This window comes from Rhodamnia argentea, chromosome 4, assembly GCF_020921035.1.
Source record: "Rhodamnia argentea isolate NSW1041297 chromosome 4, ASM2092103v1, whole genome shotgun sequence".
NCBI lineage: Eukaryota > Viridiplantae > Streptophyta > Magnoliopsida > Myrtales > Myrtaceae > Rhodamnia > Rhodamnia argentea.
Genome location: NC_063153.1, coordinates 19446133 through 19465347, shown reverse-complemented (window position 1 = coordinate 19465347; position 19215 = coordinate 19446133). Strand labels below are relative to the sequence as shown.

Sequence of the window (19215 nt, the reverse complement as noted above, 5' to 3'; positions counted from 1 at the left end):
CCAATCCATACCCGACCCGACCCGTATAATTTAAGTACTTATATATTTAATCAACTTTCATAAAATTAAAAAAATATGAAAATTATTTCGCCGACAAGATGTAGTCGCCGCCGCCGCCGCCACCGTCACCGTTGCCGTCGCCATAGCCGCCAGCTTGCAACCACCGCCGCTTGATTCTTACTTTCATTTCTCGCTTTGTCAAGGACGAATCGCCCACGGACAAACTCACGAGTTGAAATTGCGACGTAAAATATCCTTCTCAATCATCCAATCGTAGAACCGGTAAATCCAGCCCAACGGGTCGATAACATGAGGTGGTAGGTCCTTGTACTAATTCCAAGTCCAAGTTCACGGACGACGAACAATCCTCGATCGAGGGACGTACCGAGAGGGGGTTCGTGCATGAACGATGTCATCCGGCGGCGAAACAACGAGAGAGAGAGAGAGAGAGAGCGCATATAATGTTGGGACAGCGGGTGGGCGATGGGGACAGAGACGATAATGTTGGGATAGCAGGTGGGTTGGGACTTGGGAGGAAAGAGGGGAATGCTAAGGTCCGAACAGAGGCGATAAAGACAAACGGGGGTGTTTGCCCGGGCGAATCGGATCGTGCCGGGTCAGATTCGGATTGGAGATGATCCAACCGGGGCGGGACCCGCAACCCATCCTAGTGGGACAATCCGGAAACTCGAGAGAATGCCCGCCCCCGTTGTCGGGGCGGCGGAGCCCGAGCGGATGGCGGTTTACAAATGAATAAAAGTGATTTTGTGAAGTTATAAATCATTATTGTCAATTATTCTAAAAATTTAAGTTATTATATAAAATGTGTGATTTAATATTTAAAATATTAGAACACTCTCTCTCACGCATATATTGGACTTTGAGCTAAGCCTAAAGCGTGGAAATATGTACTTGAAGAGGCAAATATGGACCTGAAATTTTCTGCATATTTTGATGTATATGAATATATGGTAATGAAGAGTACATTAGCCTATCTATACGTTCTATGAGATCACGTAATATTATTAGAGATGCATAATCAAATGGAGATCCGAAAAATCTCCTATATATACGTATCATCATAAGAGAGATGGAAAATCAAAAGAATTATCTTGAATATCTCTATGATATATCCAAATTATCTCCGACATCACCTCAAACTCAATGTGCATAGAAGATGTCAACTTGTTTGAATACTAGTCCGAACAATGCCACGAAAACTTGAAATTCTAATCCGAGGGCGATGAGCCTAGTGGTGGTGTTGGTTCTTCAACATGAGAAGCGGAAGGTTGTGAATCAAAGGAAAACAACAAGAGGCCGATACGACTGATTTTGCTGGCTAAAATAGTCGTTCGATGAGTGTGGTCGATGCGGATAGCGTTGTAACAGCAAGCGATCGATGCGGCTAGCTTTATTTTCAAAACAATTATCGAGCGACGTGGTCTGAGAGATTGGCATTGTAATGACCTAGCCGAGAATCGAAGAGAAACAACAAACGACATATGTGACTAGCTTTGCCGACAAAATAGTTAGTGGCGACGCAGCAAATACAACTAGCGTTGAAATAACCATCGTTGAATGAATTTGACTGGTTGCTTCCTCATAACGGTGCATACACTCAAGTGAACACTATTGTACAATGGGGATCATACTTTGTTATACACCGAGGTGTTGTCCAAATGTGCACCTGGAATGGATCCAAGGGTGCATTGGATATAATATGAGATTTTATGGGACCAATGTTAACTATTTTAAAATTTTAAGCTATTAGATGAAGGCCTTTTAATATTGTATTTTTTTTTTCTTAAGCGGAAAGCGTAGAAATATGTTATTGGGGAGGCAAATAGGCAAATAGAGGCCTAGAAAGATTTGAACTTATAACCCTTCTCCGATATTATGTAAGATTTTGTAGAAACACCGTTACATGTTCTTAATGCATATGTGAAATTTGTCGAGACCACTAACAATTATTTTAAAAACTTAAAATTATTAGATGAATGTGTAGTATAATATTTAAATAAGCTAACACACCCCCTCACATAGAGGTTGAATTTTGGCCTAAGCCTAGAACGTGGAAATATGTAACTGGGAGGCTAATAGAGATATGTAAAGATTTGAACTCAAAACTTTGTTCTGACATCATGTGAGATTTTGTGAGATAACTGCTAACTATTTCAAAGGTTTAGGATTTTGTGAAACCACCGCCACTATTCTAAAAATTTAAATTATTAGATAAATGTGTGGTTTAGTATTTGAACATGCTTGCGTTTTCGTCCATCGAAAAAAAAAATCATATTTATCCACTAATGGTCTCGAAAAAAGTCCATCTTGGATTGTAAATTTTTATATTTATTTGTTTCGGATCGGCTATCTCTGGGCATGATGGTAGAAAATTAGCTAGGTAATGGATATCACTAGGGATTGACATTGTAGTGGAGACAAGCCACTGTTGGAGCACAAGCAAGTGCAACTCGAATGGATGGAGCCCTAGGCAGTAGGTACGAAGTTGGGGGTTCCAATTCGGAATTGGACGTTCGTGTAATAATGTGTTGGAGATTCCATGTGTTTGATTTCTCCTTGTTTTCTCCCACAAGATGTTGTGCATTGCACGCTCTTGTATTGTCAATCTTGGATACGGTTATTCCAATGATACGTCGGCATTGAACCAGGCTTTTGTCTATCGGCCTAATCATCCTATCTCATATGGTTTGACAATGATATTGTATAACCGATTGAGAATTACATGTGTCTTCTTTTGAAAATTGCACGTCATATTTTATGTGTGTATCTATGTGTGTGTATATATATCCGAGTGTGTATATGTTGATATAATTAAGTATAGGTCAATTTGAGTATGATCATTTTCGATCCGATCCACTCGTTTGACGGGCTGCACTTTCTATTCCACTGTTGAGCTTCATATATTCGATGATCATATTGCTTGTTAAACTTTTGCCCCAAATTCAAATAAGTACCGAAATGGATGGTTAAGGAACTAGCCACGATTCACATCCATCACAATTGATGGGGAAAGGGACCTTAACTCTCCGAGCAGAACTATTTTAATTGGATATTCCAATTAGCTTAAATTTTCAAACCACTATAAACATTTCGTAACATGTGTGAGATCTTTAGGGTAACATGATCTTTCGCTTGTCAAAAGATCTTTCCATACAACTGCTGAAAATTTTTCAATTCTTGGGTTTTCAGATTCGTAGACATTAGACACGAACCGAAGGGAGAAAAAGAACCATGTATATATACACACATGATATTCATTTGATTTATGTCTAAAAGATCGACATGCACGCATGCGCACCCGAGCAAGACTCTCCGTCAGAACTTGAAGTTAGCCACCGCCAAAAACGGTGGCAGAGGGAGTGATGTTTTCACGACTTTACCGAGGTAATGGATAATGTTTTTTTTTTCGGCAATTACGCATTTAATTAGTAGATTAGCAGATAATACCTGTCATAATGAAAGTAGCCAACGAAAAGGAGAAATTATATATACTATATAGACCCAGAATATTCATTCAAATTAATTATTATGAGGGCTATATTTATTGATGCCATTAGTGCCACGTCGTAGTAGTTTTCCGGTTCCCGCAATGTGTGGAGGGTCCCTCACCTAGAGGTGGCCATTTGGAACCGTGGGCCCGAAACCGGCCCGTTGACCGGGCCTACGGTTCCAACCAATTATTTATTATTTAAAAAAAAAAAGATATGGTGGGGCAAAGAGCCCACGGGCCCCCCTCGCCCCACCCCCCACAGGCCACAAAGGCCAAATTGGCCGTTGCCTAAAAAATATATATATGAATTATTTTTAATTCTTGTCTATAAATACCTATCATCTCCTTTTTATTTTTCTCACAAACCCTCTCAACAGTTCTCTCAAATCCTCTCAAATCCTCTCAATTCGCTCAATTCTCTCAATCTCACCTCAATTCTCTCAATCGGATTTCCGATCAATTCTCTCAAAAATGGTAAGTGGAAGCGGAAATGCCGACAAGGGCAAGATGACTATGAGAGATTCCGAGTATCCCATTCCCGAATATGATCCTCGTGAGTATGCATGTTGGGAAGACAACGACGATAATATCAACTATGTCCCGATTCCGAACGTCGAGCACATCCCAACACAAGAAAGTCTTCATCCTCCCATTGGTGTCAAAGAAAGGTCAACAGCAAATGAGTCGGAACGGAAGGGCCGAGATAATACATCCGACTTGTGACTACATTTCGATAAGGTACGTGATGAAGGCGAAGGTAAGTATAATATAAAATGTAAGTTTGTTCGCAAACATATAAATTTACGAAAGGAGACGGCTATGAAATATTCTGTCGGCATCCGACAAAAAACATCCAACACAAACGGGGATGGACAATACGCAACAACAAATTTCCAGGTATGCCACTTCTAATCTTTATCCTTTATTTCGTTACACCGATGCACTTTATAAACAAACATTAGCTGAATATTTTGCCCATGATCATGCTCCGTTTAATACTAGTGAAAATTTTAATATGAAATATTTGATAAATATTGCGCTGATTCCGCAAGCACCAACTATTCCAAAAAGTACTCTTAAACGCGAAGTTTTTCATCTTTATAAAAAAGGAAAAAAATCTTTAGCAAAAATTTTTATGGAATTCAATGGGCGTGTGCATATAGGTAATGATATTTGGAGTGATCCTTGACAAATTCATTCTTATATGGGTGTCACGTGTCATTGGATAAGTGACGATTGGATCATTCAAAAAAGACTTATTGCATTTCGAGTTTTTGATGAAAGACATTCGGCTCATAATATTTATAGAATAATTAGGCAAGTTTTAGAAGAATATAATTTGATAAATAAAGTATTTTCAATTGGTTTTGATAATGCTGCCGCAAATACCGTTTTTATTCCCGAATTAAAAAATATTTGCAAACCCACTTTTGGCGGATAATTTTTTCACATTAAATGTGCTTGTCATGTTTTAAATTTATGTGTACAAGATGGTTTACGAACTCTTGACACTTCTCTCGCCCCAATAAAGGGTGCAATTAAATTTTTATGGAGTCGTCCCCATTTTATGAAATCATAGGAAAAATTTTGTAAACAATATGGGAGAAGGGCAAGAAGATTTCCAAAAGATATTCCGACTCGTTGGAATTCTACGTACGAGTTGCTTCGGCAAACTTTTGATTACAAAAATTTATTATGTATGTTTATTTCACAAAATATTCTCGAAATTACTTTACTTCCGCAACATTGGGACTTTTGCAAAAAAAATTTAGATTTTTTGAAAATTTTTAATGATGCTACTAGGACTTTATCTGGTATTTATTATCCTACTACGCATTTATTTTTAATAGAGTGTGTTAATATTGATAGTGTTTTTAGTGAATATGAAAATGATATTGAATTAGCTCGAACTATTTTAGTAATGCGAGAAAAATGGTTGCATTATTATTTGCAAATTCCTCTTATATATTTAGTTGGTATTGTTTTTGATCCACGTATTAAATTAGAAGGTTTACTAGATTATTTGAATGTGTATTATCATGATTGTTTACATTTGGAAGATTCAATAGATATTTCACATATACAATGAGATGTTAAAGAATCTATAGTAATATTATATGGAGAATTTTGTAGTAGATATGGTTTAAGTGATTCCGGATCTTTACAATCTACCGCCTCACGTGGCGAAGGTGGTAGTTCACTTAGTAGAGGGTATAATATGTTCAAGAGTAGGCCAAAAAAACAAAAAAGGGCAACAAGTAGTGTTTCTGAATTAGAAAAATATTTAACCACTCAATTTGAGTTTCGTGATACGGAACATAATATAGATTTCGAAATCATAAAGTGGTGGAAGAGTCGCCAAATCGATTACCCAATTCTCGCCTTCATCGCTCACCAGATATTAGCAACCCTTTCTTCAACAATTGCAGTTGAACAAGCATTTTGCGCTGGAGGATTAGCTTTGGACTCTCGCTGTTCAAGATTAAGCCCGGAGTCTGTGGAAGCTCAAGCTTGTGTCGACGATTGGACGAGAGCGAAATTTCGACACCAAGAGCTGGATCGAGAACACGAATTTTTTAGCAAGGATTGTGGAGATACCACTGTCACGGGTACCACAATGGGTAGCAACGATTGACGATGAGGTAAATTGGTGTTATCAAAGGTAAAATAACTACATGGGCTTTGATTCTTCTATCCCCAAGAAGATATGTAGGCATTTAATGATAATTCATTAAGTTCAAGCTCATTTCTCCTCTCTCTATTTTTTCCCCACATTTTATTACAATGTACAATTTGATTATATTTTATATTTTATAATTTATTATATTTATTTTATTATTTATTATTTTAAAAATTAAAATTAAAAAAGGAACCGGAAGGAATCGGCCCGGGAACTGGCGGTTTCGAATCGGAACTGGAACCGGCCCGAAACCGGTATTTTCAACGGCCTGTTCTGGAACCGGAACCGGCGGTTCCACGAAACCAGCCATCTCTACCCTCACCCCTTTCCATCTTCTCTCTCTCTTTTGAAGCACTTGCTTTCTCTTCTATACCGATATGTTCTCGTAGTTTGTGTGCGTAAATAATTTTTTGCTGCTGATCTTGAGTATACATGGAGAGCATTTTTGCCGTTCGTTTAGCTGGCGATTACCGATGGAGATATTCGTAATGTGGCTCTACAATCTCAAGATTAGGTCGCTCTCTTCTCCCAATTTAGATTTAGGTTGAGTTTTGTGTGTTTTACTCTTCCCGAACTAGATCTACATATAGATTTGGAAGTTCCTTACGTGTATTTGATCTTGTTCTTTCAATATTTTGATGTACGGCGATGGTGATGGGGACGTCGAATCTAGACATGCACTGCGAGTCGTTGCATATGGAGTAAGAATTCTAGGCGTGTGCTTATTACTAAATCTGGTGATTGGCCGCCGAATGCTTACGGTGACGGATCCGATCTTGAAGGATGAGAGTGTGCCTTTAGCTACCGATTGTGTTTTGTTATTTCTGCCTTTTGCTTGTTGTTATTTGGGATTTGCTAGGTTTGAAAGCCATCGATGTACCTCTCAATCTCGTCGAGAATTATTCTAATATATGAATTGTATCTTTTTTTCGAAAAAGAAAAAAGAAAAAGTGGGTGCGGGTATGGTGGTGCTCATAAAGTTGCGAACTTCGGGTGGAGGTATCTGTACATTATTATTATTATTATTATTATTATTTTGGTAAAATAATATAATAATTTTGCAAAATTTCACCGAGAGTGAGATTTTGCGAGGAAGACATTTTGTAAAATTTCACGAACATAGGCAATCAATATTTCATAAATTAATTATTTTCTTTCTTTTTTTTGGTAAGGGATACATTAACTCTATTCTTTCTGTTTGAATTTTCAGAAAAATTAACTCTAATAATGTTCGAGTTGCATCGAATTTGATGTTAACTCAACTATTTCTATCTCTGTATTTTTTTATGTTATTTGAGGCTATTGTCTGTTGAGTACATACGATACAAAGATGATACAAAACTTAAAACATATATAGACAAGTTAGAAGAGGAGAGCTTAAAAACTATTTAATCCGGTGCTATATTTGTTAAATCTAATTTTCGTTTTATTCATTTGAAAGGCTAAAGTAAAACGTTAGTTTTAGGCAATCCCTCATAATATGTAATTTAGGATAAATTGCAAGTTTAAGACAACTGGTTAAGTAAGTAAGAGTAATTAATTACATGACATTAAAAATGAACAAACACTTACAAAAGATAAAAGTCATTATTGACATTATCTTGCATAAAGATGAAAAATAATGAGCAATGCCTTAAGCTTCAATAGATTTTTTAACTTTCCAGATGCAATTTTTTTCTAGAATTTACTGGATTTATCTTTTAAGTGCAAAAGATTGTTGTGCTTAATATTTAACATAGTTATTCTTAAGTTGTCGATAGTTTAATTATTATTATTATTACCACATAATTTTAGTTTTTTATATTGTAATTTATTTTCAAATTGAGTGGATTTCTTTACTTAGTGAAATGTTCTTTACTTACCAAACTAAATCGCTTCAATATATATAGTAAAAAGTCAAGAGATTATATCTTTGTTTAAATTCTATTTAAGAAATTTCAATTTGACTCAATTTTCAAATTCCATCTATGTTAATTCTTTTTATTTAAGTGTACTTTATGAAATCAAACATAGATTTAAATCGATGAATCGGAAAGCATTAAATATAATACTGACAAAATACCATTTTTAGTTTCATTGTGAATTCATATAATCAAATTGCATAATCGGATATGGGTTATCGCATCTATAGGCAAGTTATATTTAAATGAAAATTATTTTTCAAATAGTGTTATTAGAGTTAGCCAAATTAATTTTCAAGTGCAATTGTTCACTTATTGTAGTAGGCAGTCTTTATAAAATATTTATCATTTATGATAGTAGGCTACATTAACAAATGCGGCCCCATTTTTTGTTAGGAATACAAGAGGATGGAAATCTCAAGATTATTATTTAAGGTAGAAACTTCCAAAAAGTAACAATACAAAACTTTAACATTTTTTAACCGCTCTTTTTTTTTTTAGACAACGACACAAATAATCCATGAACTTTTAATTTGTTCAATGTTATCCTTAAACTAATCTTAATTGTTCAATTTAGCAGCTAAATTTTTAATTTGTTCAATCTAGTTCTTTAATTTTTCAAAACATAGTCAAATAAGTTTTTGGGTCCTGATCACAAGTTTTCATAGTTGTAATATTTTCCAGATTTCAGAAAATCTTTTCATTTCAATCAACTTCCTAAATTAACAAAAGTATGCTATGTTTTTACTGCCTTTTTGGGCTCTATAAATACTACAATAGTTCCATTTAAGCATTATAATAGAAAAGGAAGAACCTGATTTAGAGTTGTAGTGGGTTCATATTGCTGCTATTTTACTTTCCTTATTTACAGATTTAACAAAATATAATAAAGAAAACATGAAAAATAAAAGCTTGAAAATTTCTCCAATAAAAGAATTTAGTAACAAAATTTTTAGATCAATATAGGCACAACTACCTGTAGATGAAGTAGTATTGTTGTTAGATATCCTTGTGAAAGACGCATGTTTTCAAATGCAGGAATATCGACCCGATATAGCCTAGATGATAATCTACTTTTACTGTTAATAAAAAAAATGTAACAAAAATTGCACATTAATTCCTAAGGTGTATACCTTATTCATCAAAAATATGATAAACAATACATGTATAGTACATCTAGAACAAGTATCTAGAACCTCAACAAAATCCTGAATTGATAAAATTCGGGGAGCCCTTGAGGACTGAGGTTAGATCCAATAAATTGAAAATTCAGAAACTAGATTGAGCATTTCGGATTTGGGTTAAAGTTTAAAAGTTATTTGTGAGATTTTGCTCCCTTAATTTTTGTTTTCCCGAAGAAAAAAAGAAAACTTTCCCTTATTGATTAATGGAGGTGTCCCCCGGGGGCGGGGGGTGTGGTGGGTGGGGCGGGGGCGGGGGCGCGGGAGAGATATTTTAAGAGGACGAACCGTCTTTATGTTGTCTCCCGGGTTTGACGCAGGCCTAATCCGCACGATTCACCCATCATCAGAAAAAACCGACGGATGGAACCCACCACGACGACCCATCAACGGCTCAAAATCCACCTTATCAATCAAATCACCAACACAGCCGATTAATTATTCGTAAAACACCCGATTAGCAGTTTCCCTTGTCTCTCTCTCTCCCTCTCTGTCTCTCTGTCTCTCTCTTCTCCCCCACTAGCCCACGAATTTCATGGACACCACTCAACTAATCCCCACATTTATTTCTGTTCACTCGTTTTATGCATTGCACGCGAAGCAGCAGCAGCAGTATACATCATCCACCTGGTGAAGCCCAAAAAAGAAGGTGTCTGCTAAAGATGATGCTCTTCGAGAGCGGGGCGGGGGGGGGGGGGTGGTGTTGTTTTGGGGTGCGGGGTTTGTTGAGGGTCTGGTAGAGATGAAAATGATGCTCCTGGAATGAGGGTTGGGCTGTTTCTGTGCGAAAGGGGTGATATAAACCCTAGTTGGTGTTCAAAGTATGGATCTTGATTGGTTTGCGCTGAAGGGTAAGATCTGGGGTTGAGTTTCTTGACGACAGAAACGAAGCTGAGGCGGTTCAAGTTCGTGGGGTTTGCAGATCTGTGATCCAACAACATTCAGACACGCGCATAAGAATCTGGGTGCTTTTTGATTGGAGGATGATTCCGAAGCTTTTCTTGTTTTTGTCCGGTGGAGAGAGGAAGAGAGAGAAAGAGTGACAGAAGAGAGTGAGCACACGCAGGCAATTGTGTGAGGGTCATGCCTTTGCGGGTGCGTGCTCACTTCTCTTCTGTCAGTCTCCACTTGCTTCCCTTTTTAGCAGTTTCCAAGTTGTTTCCTCTCTCTCCCTCTCGCTCTCATTAAGAAAAGATTTATATTTGCTGGGCCTTCTTGACACATAATTTTATGTGTCCCCAGAGGAGGGCTGTGCTGATTTCTCCATCTGGCGGCTTCTTGGTCATTCTGAATCAGAATCATACGTTATTTACTTTCATACCTGGCCAGGTGTCCATCTCGTATCCACATGTCTCTTGCTCTCTGAGGGTTCTGGAAAAGAAAGGAAAGCAAGCTTTGTGAAGGCGATCGGTAGCTGAAAAAGTGGGGCTGTCTGCGTTTTTCTGCGTGTGTTCGAGAGAGAGAGAGATGAGCTCAAGCCTTTCCTCATCCATTTGATCTTCTGCAGCTTCTTTGGCTCTATTCTCACTGTCTCTGGCGTTGGCAGGTTGAAGATCAAGAGAATTCAAGCGTGCCGAACGATTATCTCGGTCATTGTTCGTGTGCTTCGTCTTTTCATTGTTTTATTAATTTGCCAAATGTTAGCTTTCCCTCGTTTATCCATCCAAGAAATGCATAGTTAATATCTCTTAAAGAATGAAAAATTGGGCAACTGGAGCGACTTTTCATGGTTATTTGCCTCGTTTCACTATTCATGTTTAACGGAAAAACTGCAAAATTTTATGCTTAGCACATAGCCAACACATACACACTCTCTCGCTCTCTCATGTTTTTTCTTCAGCGGGATGCAATTTTCCTCAGAAGGCAATATGTGGAGGTAAGTTTTATCGCAATCTGGCGCTGATGGTGGGTTCTTGAATTTCCATATACGAAACCCTATTTTGGGTTCAAGAAATTCAAACCGAGAGAAAGTTTACTTATATTTCGTTTCTTGAAATCTCATCAAGCATTATTTTCCTGCAGCTTTTTGAAAATCTTGTAGCAGAGAGGGGCTAGGACCTTCTGAAATATACATTGTTTCCAGTACGAATTGGCCCTAAATATGGCAAGATCCATCTCTTTCCTCTTTTGGGTCGATGCACACTGTGTTATTGCCATGAGTGAAGAGAAGATTTCATGGGTTCTCTGGTCAGTATCTGATTGCTATCCCACGTCAATAGATAGATCCGGAATTTCATTCTTTATTTCTTGCCTTGTCTGAGATTCTATAATCTTCCTACTTAAGTCGTGATCTGAGTTTTTGTTTTGTAATTGTTTCAATCTGGAAAAAGGGCTTTGCTTTCTCCCTGGGGAGCACCAAAATTTAATTGCTTCTGTTTCCGACCGCGCGGCGGAGCAGGTAAGAATCTCAGCACCATCATCTTCCCCAGTCGATTATAGCTTCTTAGTGTGGTCTGCTGTTTTCGATTTCGTTTGATTTTATGTGTGTTTAGCTTTTGCTTGGTTCATGGACTGCTTGAACTAGTGGGAGCCAAGGATGTGAGTGTCAAGCTGGTTGGCATTAGCAAAGATGCCGGATGAACTTTGAAACTTGATATGACCATAGATTCAATCAGAGTTTAGAACAAAAGTTTCGGTTTTTTTTTTTACTAGAATTAATTAATCTCTCTTAGTTAGTTTTTCCCTAAATCTCTGTCAGCGGAGCATTGATTTCGAATTGAGCCCTTTCGCGGGTCTTGCTGGATTTTCCCCATTTATGATGAAATTCGGATCTTTGGGGGAAGTAATAGGTTGCTAGATTTTGAAAGTGGAGAGGCCAAAAGCTAAGAGTTTCTTCTTTTCCAATTTAGACTTAACTTGGCCGAAGAGAAGTATACGCTTAATAATTTCTTTTCCGGGCTGCTGATAATTTGAATATCATGGATAGGTTGTCTCGAGGATGACGCTTTGAGGATTTACTTGTCCATGTTATTTGGACATGCCTATTCTTAGCGGGAAAATTTGTTAGTGATTAGTCTTATGTTCTCCCTCTTGAATTTATTGTGAGATTTATCGATATGAAAGGCGGTTTAATGGGCCATAAAAGAGGTGAGTAATATATTACTGTGTTATACCATAGTCTCTCTTCTTTAGTGACTATTGAAGCCGATGCTGTACGAAAAGCCATTGTTAAGTGGAAGAATCTTGGCACCCAAATTGAGATTTCCTCTTAATGGCGTTTGACCCATGTTGGTTTACTTTATGTGTCTTGGAGGGTGCGTTATTACGATATCACTTGATGAAGGACTACTTGGCAAGGTTCTAGTGCTTAAAGACCTTGTTATCTCATAGTGTTAACCATTTGAATTGCACGATCTAGAGTCTAGATTTTGCTAGGCTAGTGTTTGTGGCTAATTTCTTTATTTCTCTTTCTTAGCATTATGGAAATTTTCCTCTTCTGGCCAATTATGGGCTTTGTCAATTATGTATATTTCTTTTGATTTGAAAACTGTTACACCATCCTTTCAAGTTAAACCTGTGTGTCCTTTTTCGGCTTTTCTTCAATACTCTTGGTTATCAATGAAGTATGGTAGAAGAAGAAAGATTCTTTTGCAATTTGAATCTGATTCCTGATATCAGTAGGTATTTTCCACACTCTAGAATTATCCTATCGACCAATTCACAATTTTTGCGACCTAAAAACTACGCTATTTAAGTTCCTAGAACCATTCCCAAACACGGAATCTGTCGGTTTCATTGGTTCCAAGTACCCTGATCATTTCTTTGAACTTTGAAAAGGAAGTATATCATGTACTAGAAGATGAATTTACGTGAATAACATAAAGAGTCATGAAACATAGCAAGCACAACAGTGAAATTTTTTCATCTCATGAGATAATTCTACAAGTTTCATATCAATGTTTGTGTAGAAGACATGAATCACTAAGATTGAATCAGATTTTTGTGTTCATGCACTGCACACACATCTTTTTAAAAAGTATCTTATGGAATACCATGTATAGTTGTGCATAGTGGCTTACACAGGGAGAAGGTATTTCATGGGATGGTTGCATCACGTGGCAATGAGATGGTGTAACAAACCAAAACAAATAAGTTACTTCAAATTTTAAGCTGGATAACATTATCGGTTGCTTGAACCACGTAGCCGTGTGGCCGGTGTACTGACACATGAAATCATTATAGAGGGTATGAGATCCGGATTGACTACGAGGTGTATATGACGCCGTACCCTATTACAGATGCCTGTTCGGATTGGTTCTGAACTTTTGGAACCTACAACCTACATGTGATTTATGTACTCAGCTTGGAACCCGCTTAGTCTTGTTGATTTTGCAAGTACTCCCATGCGCACCTAGTGTGGTAGTAAAAGGTGATTACTCTTCTGTCAAATTAGTACGATTGCCAAAGAACTTAGTTTATGTCGGTTAGTGTGGTGTAAGTTTACATATTTTATCTGCATTTGAAGCTTTAGTTGAAGTTCATGCAGTGTACACTTTTGACAAGGGTCTTTTGCTTTATCTTATCTAGAGTTATGCAATCTTAAATTTTTCTTTAAGCTATTTTCCTAATTTTATTACCTTCACTTGAATTGTGCAATGTTAGACTATTGCACTAATCAGAGTTGTGCTGTGGCCAATCTTTTGTTGGGTCATCATGATCAAAGTCCTTTGCCATTGGACTTATTGTAGACAAATGGATTTGCATTTGCTCAACACGTCCCCTATGCCCTTTATATATTACTGCATTAGGTTTAGTAGAACCATACTTTTGGCGCAACAGTGGCTTCTTTTCTTTTATGTCTTTGAGAAGCAAATTTAGGTTGTGACTTAGTTAGAGTTTCTTGCCGGTGCTTTGATGGTCCCTGAAACTCTTAATTAATAAAAACTAACAACATGACTAAGTAGTGTATGCCAATCTATCTTTTCATAAAGTTGGGTTTAGTAGAGATCTTTAGAATCTAAGACATTTCAAGCGCCGCCAGTGGTTGCAGTCATGGGTTGGGCAATGGAGGAATGGGTAAATGATTGAAAATTGACGATTTGGGGAGAAAAAAAGAAGGGGGTTGGAAGGAGGAGGAGTTTGAGCGTAGACTTGCAATGGATCGATGATTAATGTACATAGCTATCTTTGACATTTTATAGACTTGCCAGTTTTTTTTTAGGGATGACACAAGAAGATGAATTAGTTTGTTTGAGCGTAGACTTGCAATGGATCGATGATTAATTTACCTAGCTATCTTTGACATTGTATAGACTTGCCGGTTTTTATTGAGGGATGACACAAGAAGATGGATTAGTTTGTTTCATATTTCTTCTTAAGAAGGGGAGAGTGATGTTAGAGTGTCGTCTTGAGAGTGAGCCTTGGCATAATGATAAAGTCCCACTTCTGACCTAACGATCATGGATTTGAGTCGTGGAAACAGCTTCTTAGTAGATAAAGCAAGGGCAAGGCCATATATAATAAATGACCCTCTCCCAACACCTTGCCACTGTTGGAAGTCTGAGTCGTCTTTTTACTATTTCGCAAGCAATTAATAGTGCAATGTGAGGGAAAATTGGAAGTGCTATATTTTTGTTCATCTCTTGTTTGGAGGAAACTTTCTCTAGCCATGCTTTTGGTCGATGGATGTTGTGGACATTAGTCACATACGTACTTAACTCTAAATATATGTGGTTGATGCACTTGTGTATGATTGGGGTAACTATGGCATTACGCATTTGGAATTTCACTTTTGTCGATTATTATCGAACTCCTCAAATATGTAAAATGTACAAAAAAAAATTTTGGATATTTTTGCTGTAAGACTTTCCCAAGTTAGTAAAGAATTAAAGTAATTTCCTTAGTGGTAGAATGCAAAACCCGAAAAGTTTGAGGGTACCCATAGTTTACTATCGTTTAGTACTTGCCATATATTCAGGATGATAGAATGTTGAGAGTTTTAAACGTGACAGGTTTAAATGATGTTGTCCTATTCCTTATTCTACCTTTTTCCAAGTTATAACTGTGTTTTTCATCATTCTGCACACTTTTTTGTATGGTATGCAATTTAAAGGTTGTATCTGTCCTAAGGGTCCAAGCAACTTTAAATACGGTTGAATTCCAATGATAGAAATAGCACTTGCAGTCTTCATCTTTTTGTTGAAGAGGAGGATTCATTTAGTGGATTTGGTGCGTCCTGTCTGTTGTTCTATTCAATTCAGTTTGCACGTAAGTTGCCAAAAAATTACTTAATGTTTTGAGTGAGTTTCCTGGTTCTATATGCATTAGCTTCTTGTGTTAATTTAGATTTGTCTGCTCTGTGATGTTCATTAGAACTCCTCGAAAGATCTCAAATTTGTTTCGAAGGACGGCAGATTTTTCTACAGAATGACCACGATTGCTTGTCTTAGATTTCAATATGGATTGACTTTTTTTCCCCTTTCTTAGATTTCAATATGGATTGGCTTTTTTTCCCTTTCCAAAGTCTCTAGAGGAACTAGTGCGTTATGGTTAAAGCTTTGTTATGATTGAGTTCTAATTTGCAGCCGTAATTTGCTGCTGGAAGGCGCGGGGCTATCTCTTATATAGTTGTTAGTCCTTATTTCTTATTCTCTTACGAAGACATCAATTATACAGGGGTGTGAAGGCTACAAAAGGAATTTGATCTAAGATTCATATTTACTGCCTTGGGAATCAAGAGTTTATGCCTTTTTCGTCCAGATCGAAAGTAGAGAATGAACTTCTTTCAGTGGCTTGGCTCGAAGGATTTGCCCCTTTTCTGATTTGTTTCAAATTTTTCAGTATGCATAAAAATTCTGTGAATGGACAATCAGTTCATGTGATATTCACTGCCTGGTTTGTTGCTAGCTCACAGCCCAATTCATCTCAGGAATCATGTATTTTGTATGCGATGCTAGGTTAAACATCAGCCCAACTTAATGGTCATTGATCTCAGATGGATTGATGCCATATGTGTGAATACTGGATGCAGGCTCATGAGTAGTATTTTTGGTTTTTCCTAGCTTTGTGATTCAGTCACAGTCGCAGCAACTGGGATTGTGAAATCAGACCATGAAGGTTTGGTCTAGGGAAATCTGTACATGGATTGATATTTGCCATTTTTAATGATGGAAAGTCCATTTGGATCTAATGATGTTTGTGTCTTTGTGTGACATGATTGGTATTGACTATTCATACTTCACTTTCCGCAAGAGGCAAGGTGATATAATTCTGATGGTGTTTGTGGCTGTTTACCAAATCCGATACTTCTCATTTATCTTTTCTTTTGCTTTGTTTTCTTGCTTGGGGTTTTTGGTAGATTCATGATTGTGATGTTTGTCACACACATTGCACATGCGTCGGTTGTTTCTCGACTCTTCTCTAGATTTCAATTAGCAGAACTTCCATGTGCCAGAACTTTGCTTGGCAGTATGTCGAATGTTTTGAAGTCAAAATTCTGGGCATTTTCTCTATCAATAGTGACACTTATAATCCTTTGATCGTTTTCCTTTTTCGTCTTCCTAGGATGGCCATGGAGGAGGAAACATTGAGCGTGATATCAAACGGCGATAGGAACATCTTAGTTGAAGGATCAGATTCAAATGGCAGCGCCTTGCCATCACGCTCAAGCAATAAGCGCGCTCGGCAGAGTCCTAATGGTGCGACCTCGAAATTCAAAGGAGTCGTCCAGCAACAGAATGGACACTGGGGAGCGCAAATATACGCCAACCACCAGAGAATTTGGCTTGGGACCTTCAAGTCCGACGAGGAAGCGGCGATGGCCTACGACAGCGCCGCCATAAAGCTCCGGAGCGGGGATCCGCACCGCAATTTTCCGTGGTCAAAGCTCTCGGTCGAGGAGCTCAACTTCCAGAGCTGCTACTCCACCGAGGCCGTGCTCACCATGATCAAGGACGGCACCTACAAATCCAAGTTCGCCGACTTTGTGAGGGCTCGGACCAACGCACCCCACCAGGAGGCGGGCCTCGACCTAGTCCTGGCCCACCCCAATGGGGGGCTCGTGTGCAGGCAGCTCTTCCAGAAGGAGCTGACGCCTAGCGATGTGGGGAAGCTGAACCGGCTCGTCATCCCGAAGAAGTTTGCCATGAAGTACCTCCCCCGCATCTCGGGGGGCTTGGAGGCCGGGAAGGGCGATGCGCCGCTGCAGCTCCGCACCTTGGGCCTGGATGACGTGCAGCTGGTGTTCTACGACCGGTCGATGCGGTCGTGGAAGTTCCGGTACTGCTACTGGAGCAGCAGCCACAGCTTCGTGTTCACGAGGGGTTGGAACCGGTTCGTGAAGGAGAAGGAGCTGAAGGCAAACGACACGGTCGCCTTCTACATGTGCGAGTACCGAGAACCGCGGAAGGAAGGGAGGACGTTCTGCATGATCGATGTGCACCGGAGGGACAATAACGGCGGCGGGCTGGGTGAGAAGGCCAAGGGAAGCATCGAGATCATGCCAGCGGAGGGTGAGATGAAGGATGAGAGCAGCATGAAGATGAAGAAGGGCCTCAAACTCTTTGGTGTTGTAATCAGTTAAAAAAAATCAAACACCCCCTGGCTTAAACATGTTTTGATTCTTGGGTTTTAGCCAACGGTGAGTCTTTTCATTTATTTGTTTCATGTTTGTTCTAAGTTTAATATGGCAGATGTGAGAGTTGGTGCTTCCCAAGTTGCTTAAGTCACAAACAATGTGGTCTTGAAAATGCCAAGATTTACTTGGTGGAATAGCAAATTTATTTCTCTAGGTCAGATTAACCGGTGCTATCTCAATGGTACTGGTGTGAAATTTCCCCTTTGAAATTCACAAAATAATTGCAGATTTCTGGGTTGCAACTTCATGGGCCATCATCGCTCAAGTTGGGTTTGGTACCAAGTTCACAAAGTTGGATCATAGTAGGCTAAAAGGCTTAAAAGCCCATTTCAGGACAAAGATGATGCTTAGCAGATACATTAATCAGAATATCAATGTATATTGACCCTCTCAATATACTTTGAAACAATGCGAATTGGTCTACATTTTGCTGAAGTTAGGTCCAATGCCGTCAAGTCATCGCGAGGTGAGCTCTCACGAGCAATGGCGAATGGCCGGGGTGAGAGCAATGGCGAATGACCGGGTTGAGGCTCGGCACGGCACCTACTTGAATCTGAAACCGCTTTGCTTTGATTCCGTGCGAAAGGATGTGAATGCAAATTGCATGTTGTACCCTATTTCCGGCTAGTTAGTTACGTTAATTAGCCAAAACTAGTACTGAAATCATCTCTGCAAAGGCGCTGTTTTTGCAAGGACAATTGACTGAAAGTGGCATTACGCTTATAAAAATGTACGTGGGCAAGTAAGGCATTGTCCAGAACTCTCTTCCTCTTAGATCGTGACAGGTGATGAGTCAATTGTCACACTAAAAAAATTACTCACTGCTCGCACCTCCTTCTCTCATAGCATGTTATAATGACATTCTATGGAGATAAATCGCCATAAATGATCATGAATTTTGGTCCAACGTGCAATGTCGTTCTTAGACTCTAAGTTTGTTTAATATCGTCAATGAACTATTAGTATATATGTTCAATCTAGTTCTTAAAACTACATGAAATGCTCAATGCCGTTCTTCCGTAAATTTAAGTTAGCGGAATATGCTAATATGATTTCCAATCCGGTAAGTTTAAACAATGGACAAAAAAAAAAGTTGCATGTGAATTGTCGAAATGAGATGTTCATTCCAAATCGAGATGTATAATCCACGTAGTAATAACAATAGACATGTTAATGCCCTAAATTTTCTTTTTCATTTTCTAAAGTAAATGGATAAAAAGATGAAATGTAATGACTCATTATTGTCAATACTCTAATTTAACATACAATAATTAACGTAGTCAAATAATGTCTAATTTGTCATTTGAGTGAATGAAAAGACTACTTTGAACATCAACCAATAATTTAGAAGCCGCATTGTACGAATT

General features: G+C 38.3%; 1 protein-coding gene across 5 annotated transcripts; it reads left to right on the top strand.

Annotated features, from left to right (window-relative positions):
- Positions 1-10006: 10006 nt before the first annotated feature.
- On the top strand, positions 10007-18001 carry LOC115752633 (AP2/ERF and B3 domain-containing transcription factor At1g51120-like). 5 transcript variants are annotated; one of them, XM_048278306.1, is made up of 4 exons: positions 10007-10368; positions 11296-11460; positions 11604-11671; positions 16777-18001. In XM_048278306.1, the coding sequence occupies exon 4, from the start codon at positions 16778-16780 to the stop codon at positions 17792-17794; it is 1017 nt and encodes a 338-aa protein (XP_048134263.1). In that variant the 5' UTR covers positions 10007-10368; positions 11296-11460; positions 11604-11671; position 16777; the 3' UTR covers positions 17795-18001. The 5 variants fall into 5 exon arrangements, with proteins under 5 accessions (XP_048134263.1, XP_048134262.1, XP_048134260.1 ...); XM_048278305.1 differs by having other exon boundaries at positions 10781-11460; XM_048278303.1 differs by having other exon boundaries at positions 10603-11460.
- The last annotated feature ends 1214 nt before the right edge of the window (positions 18002-19215 follow it).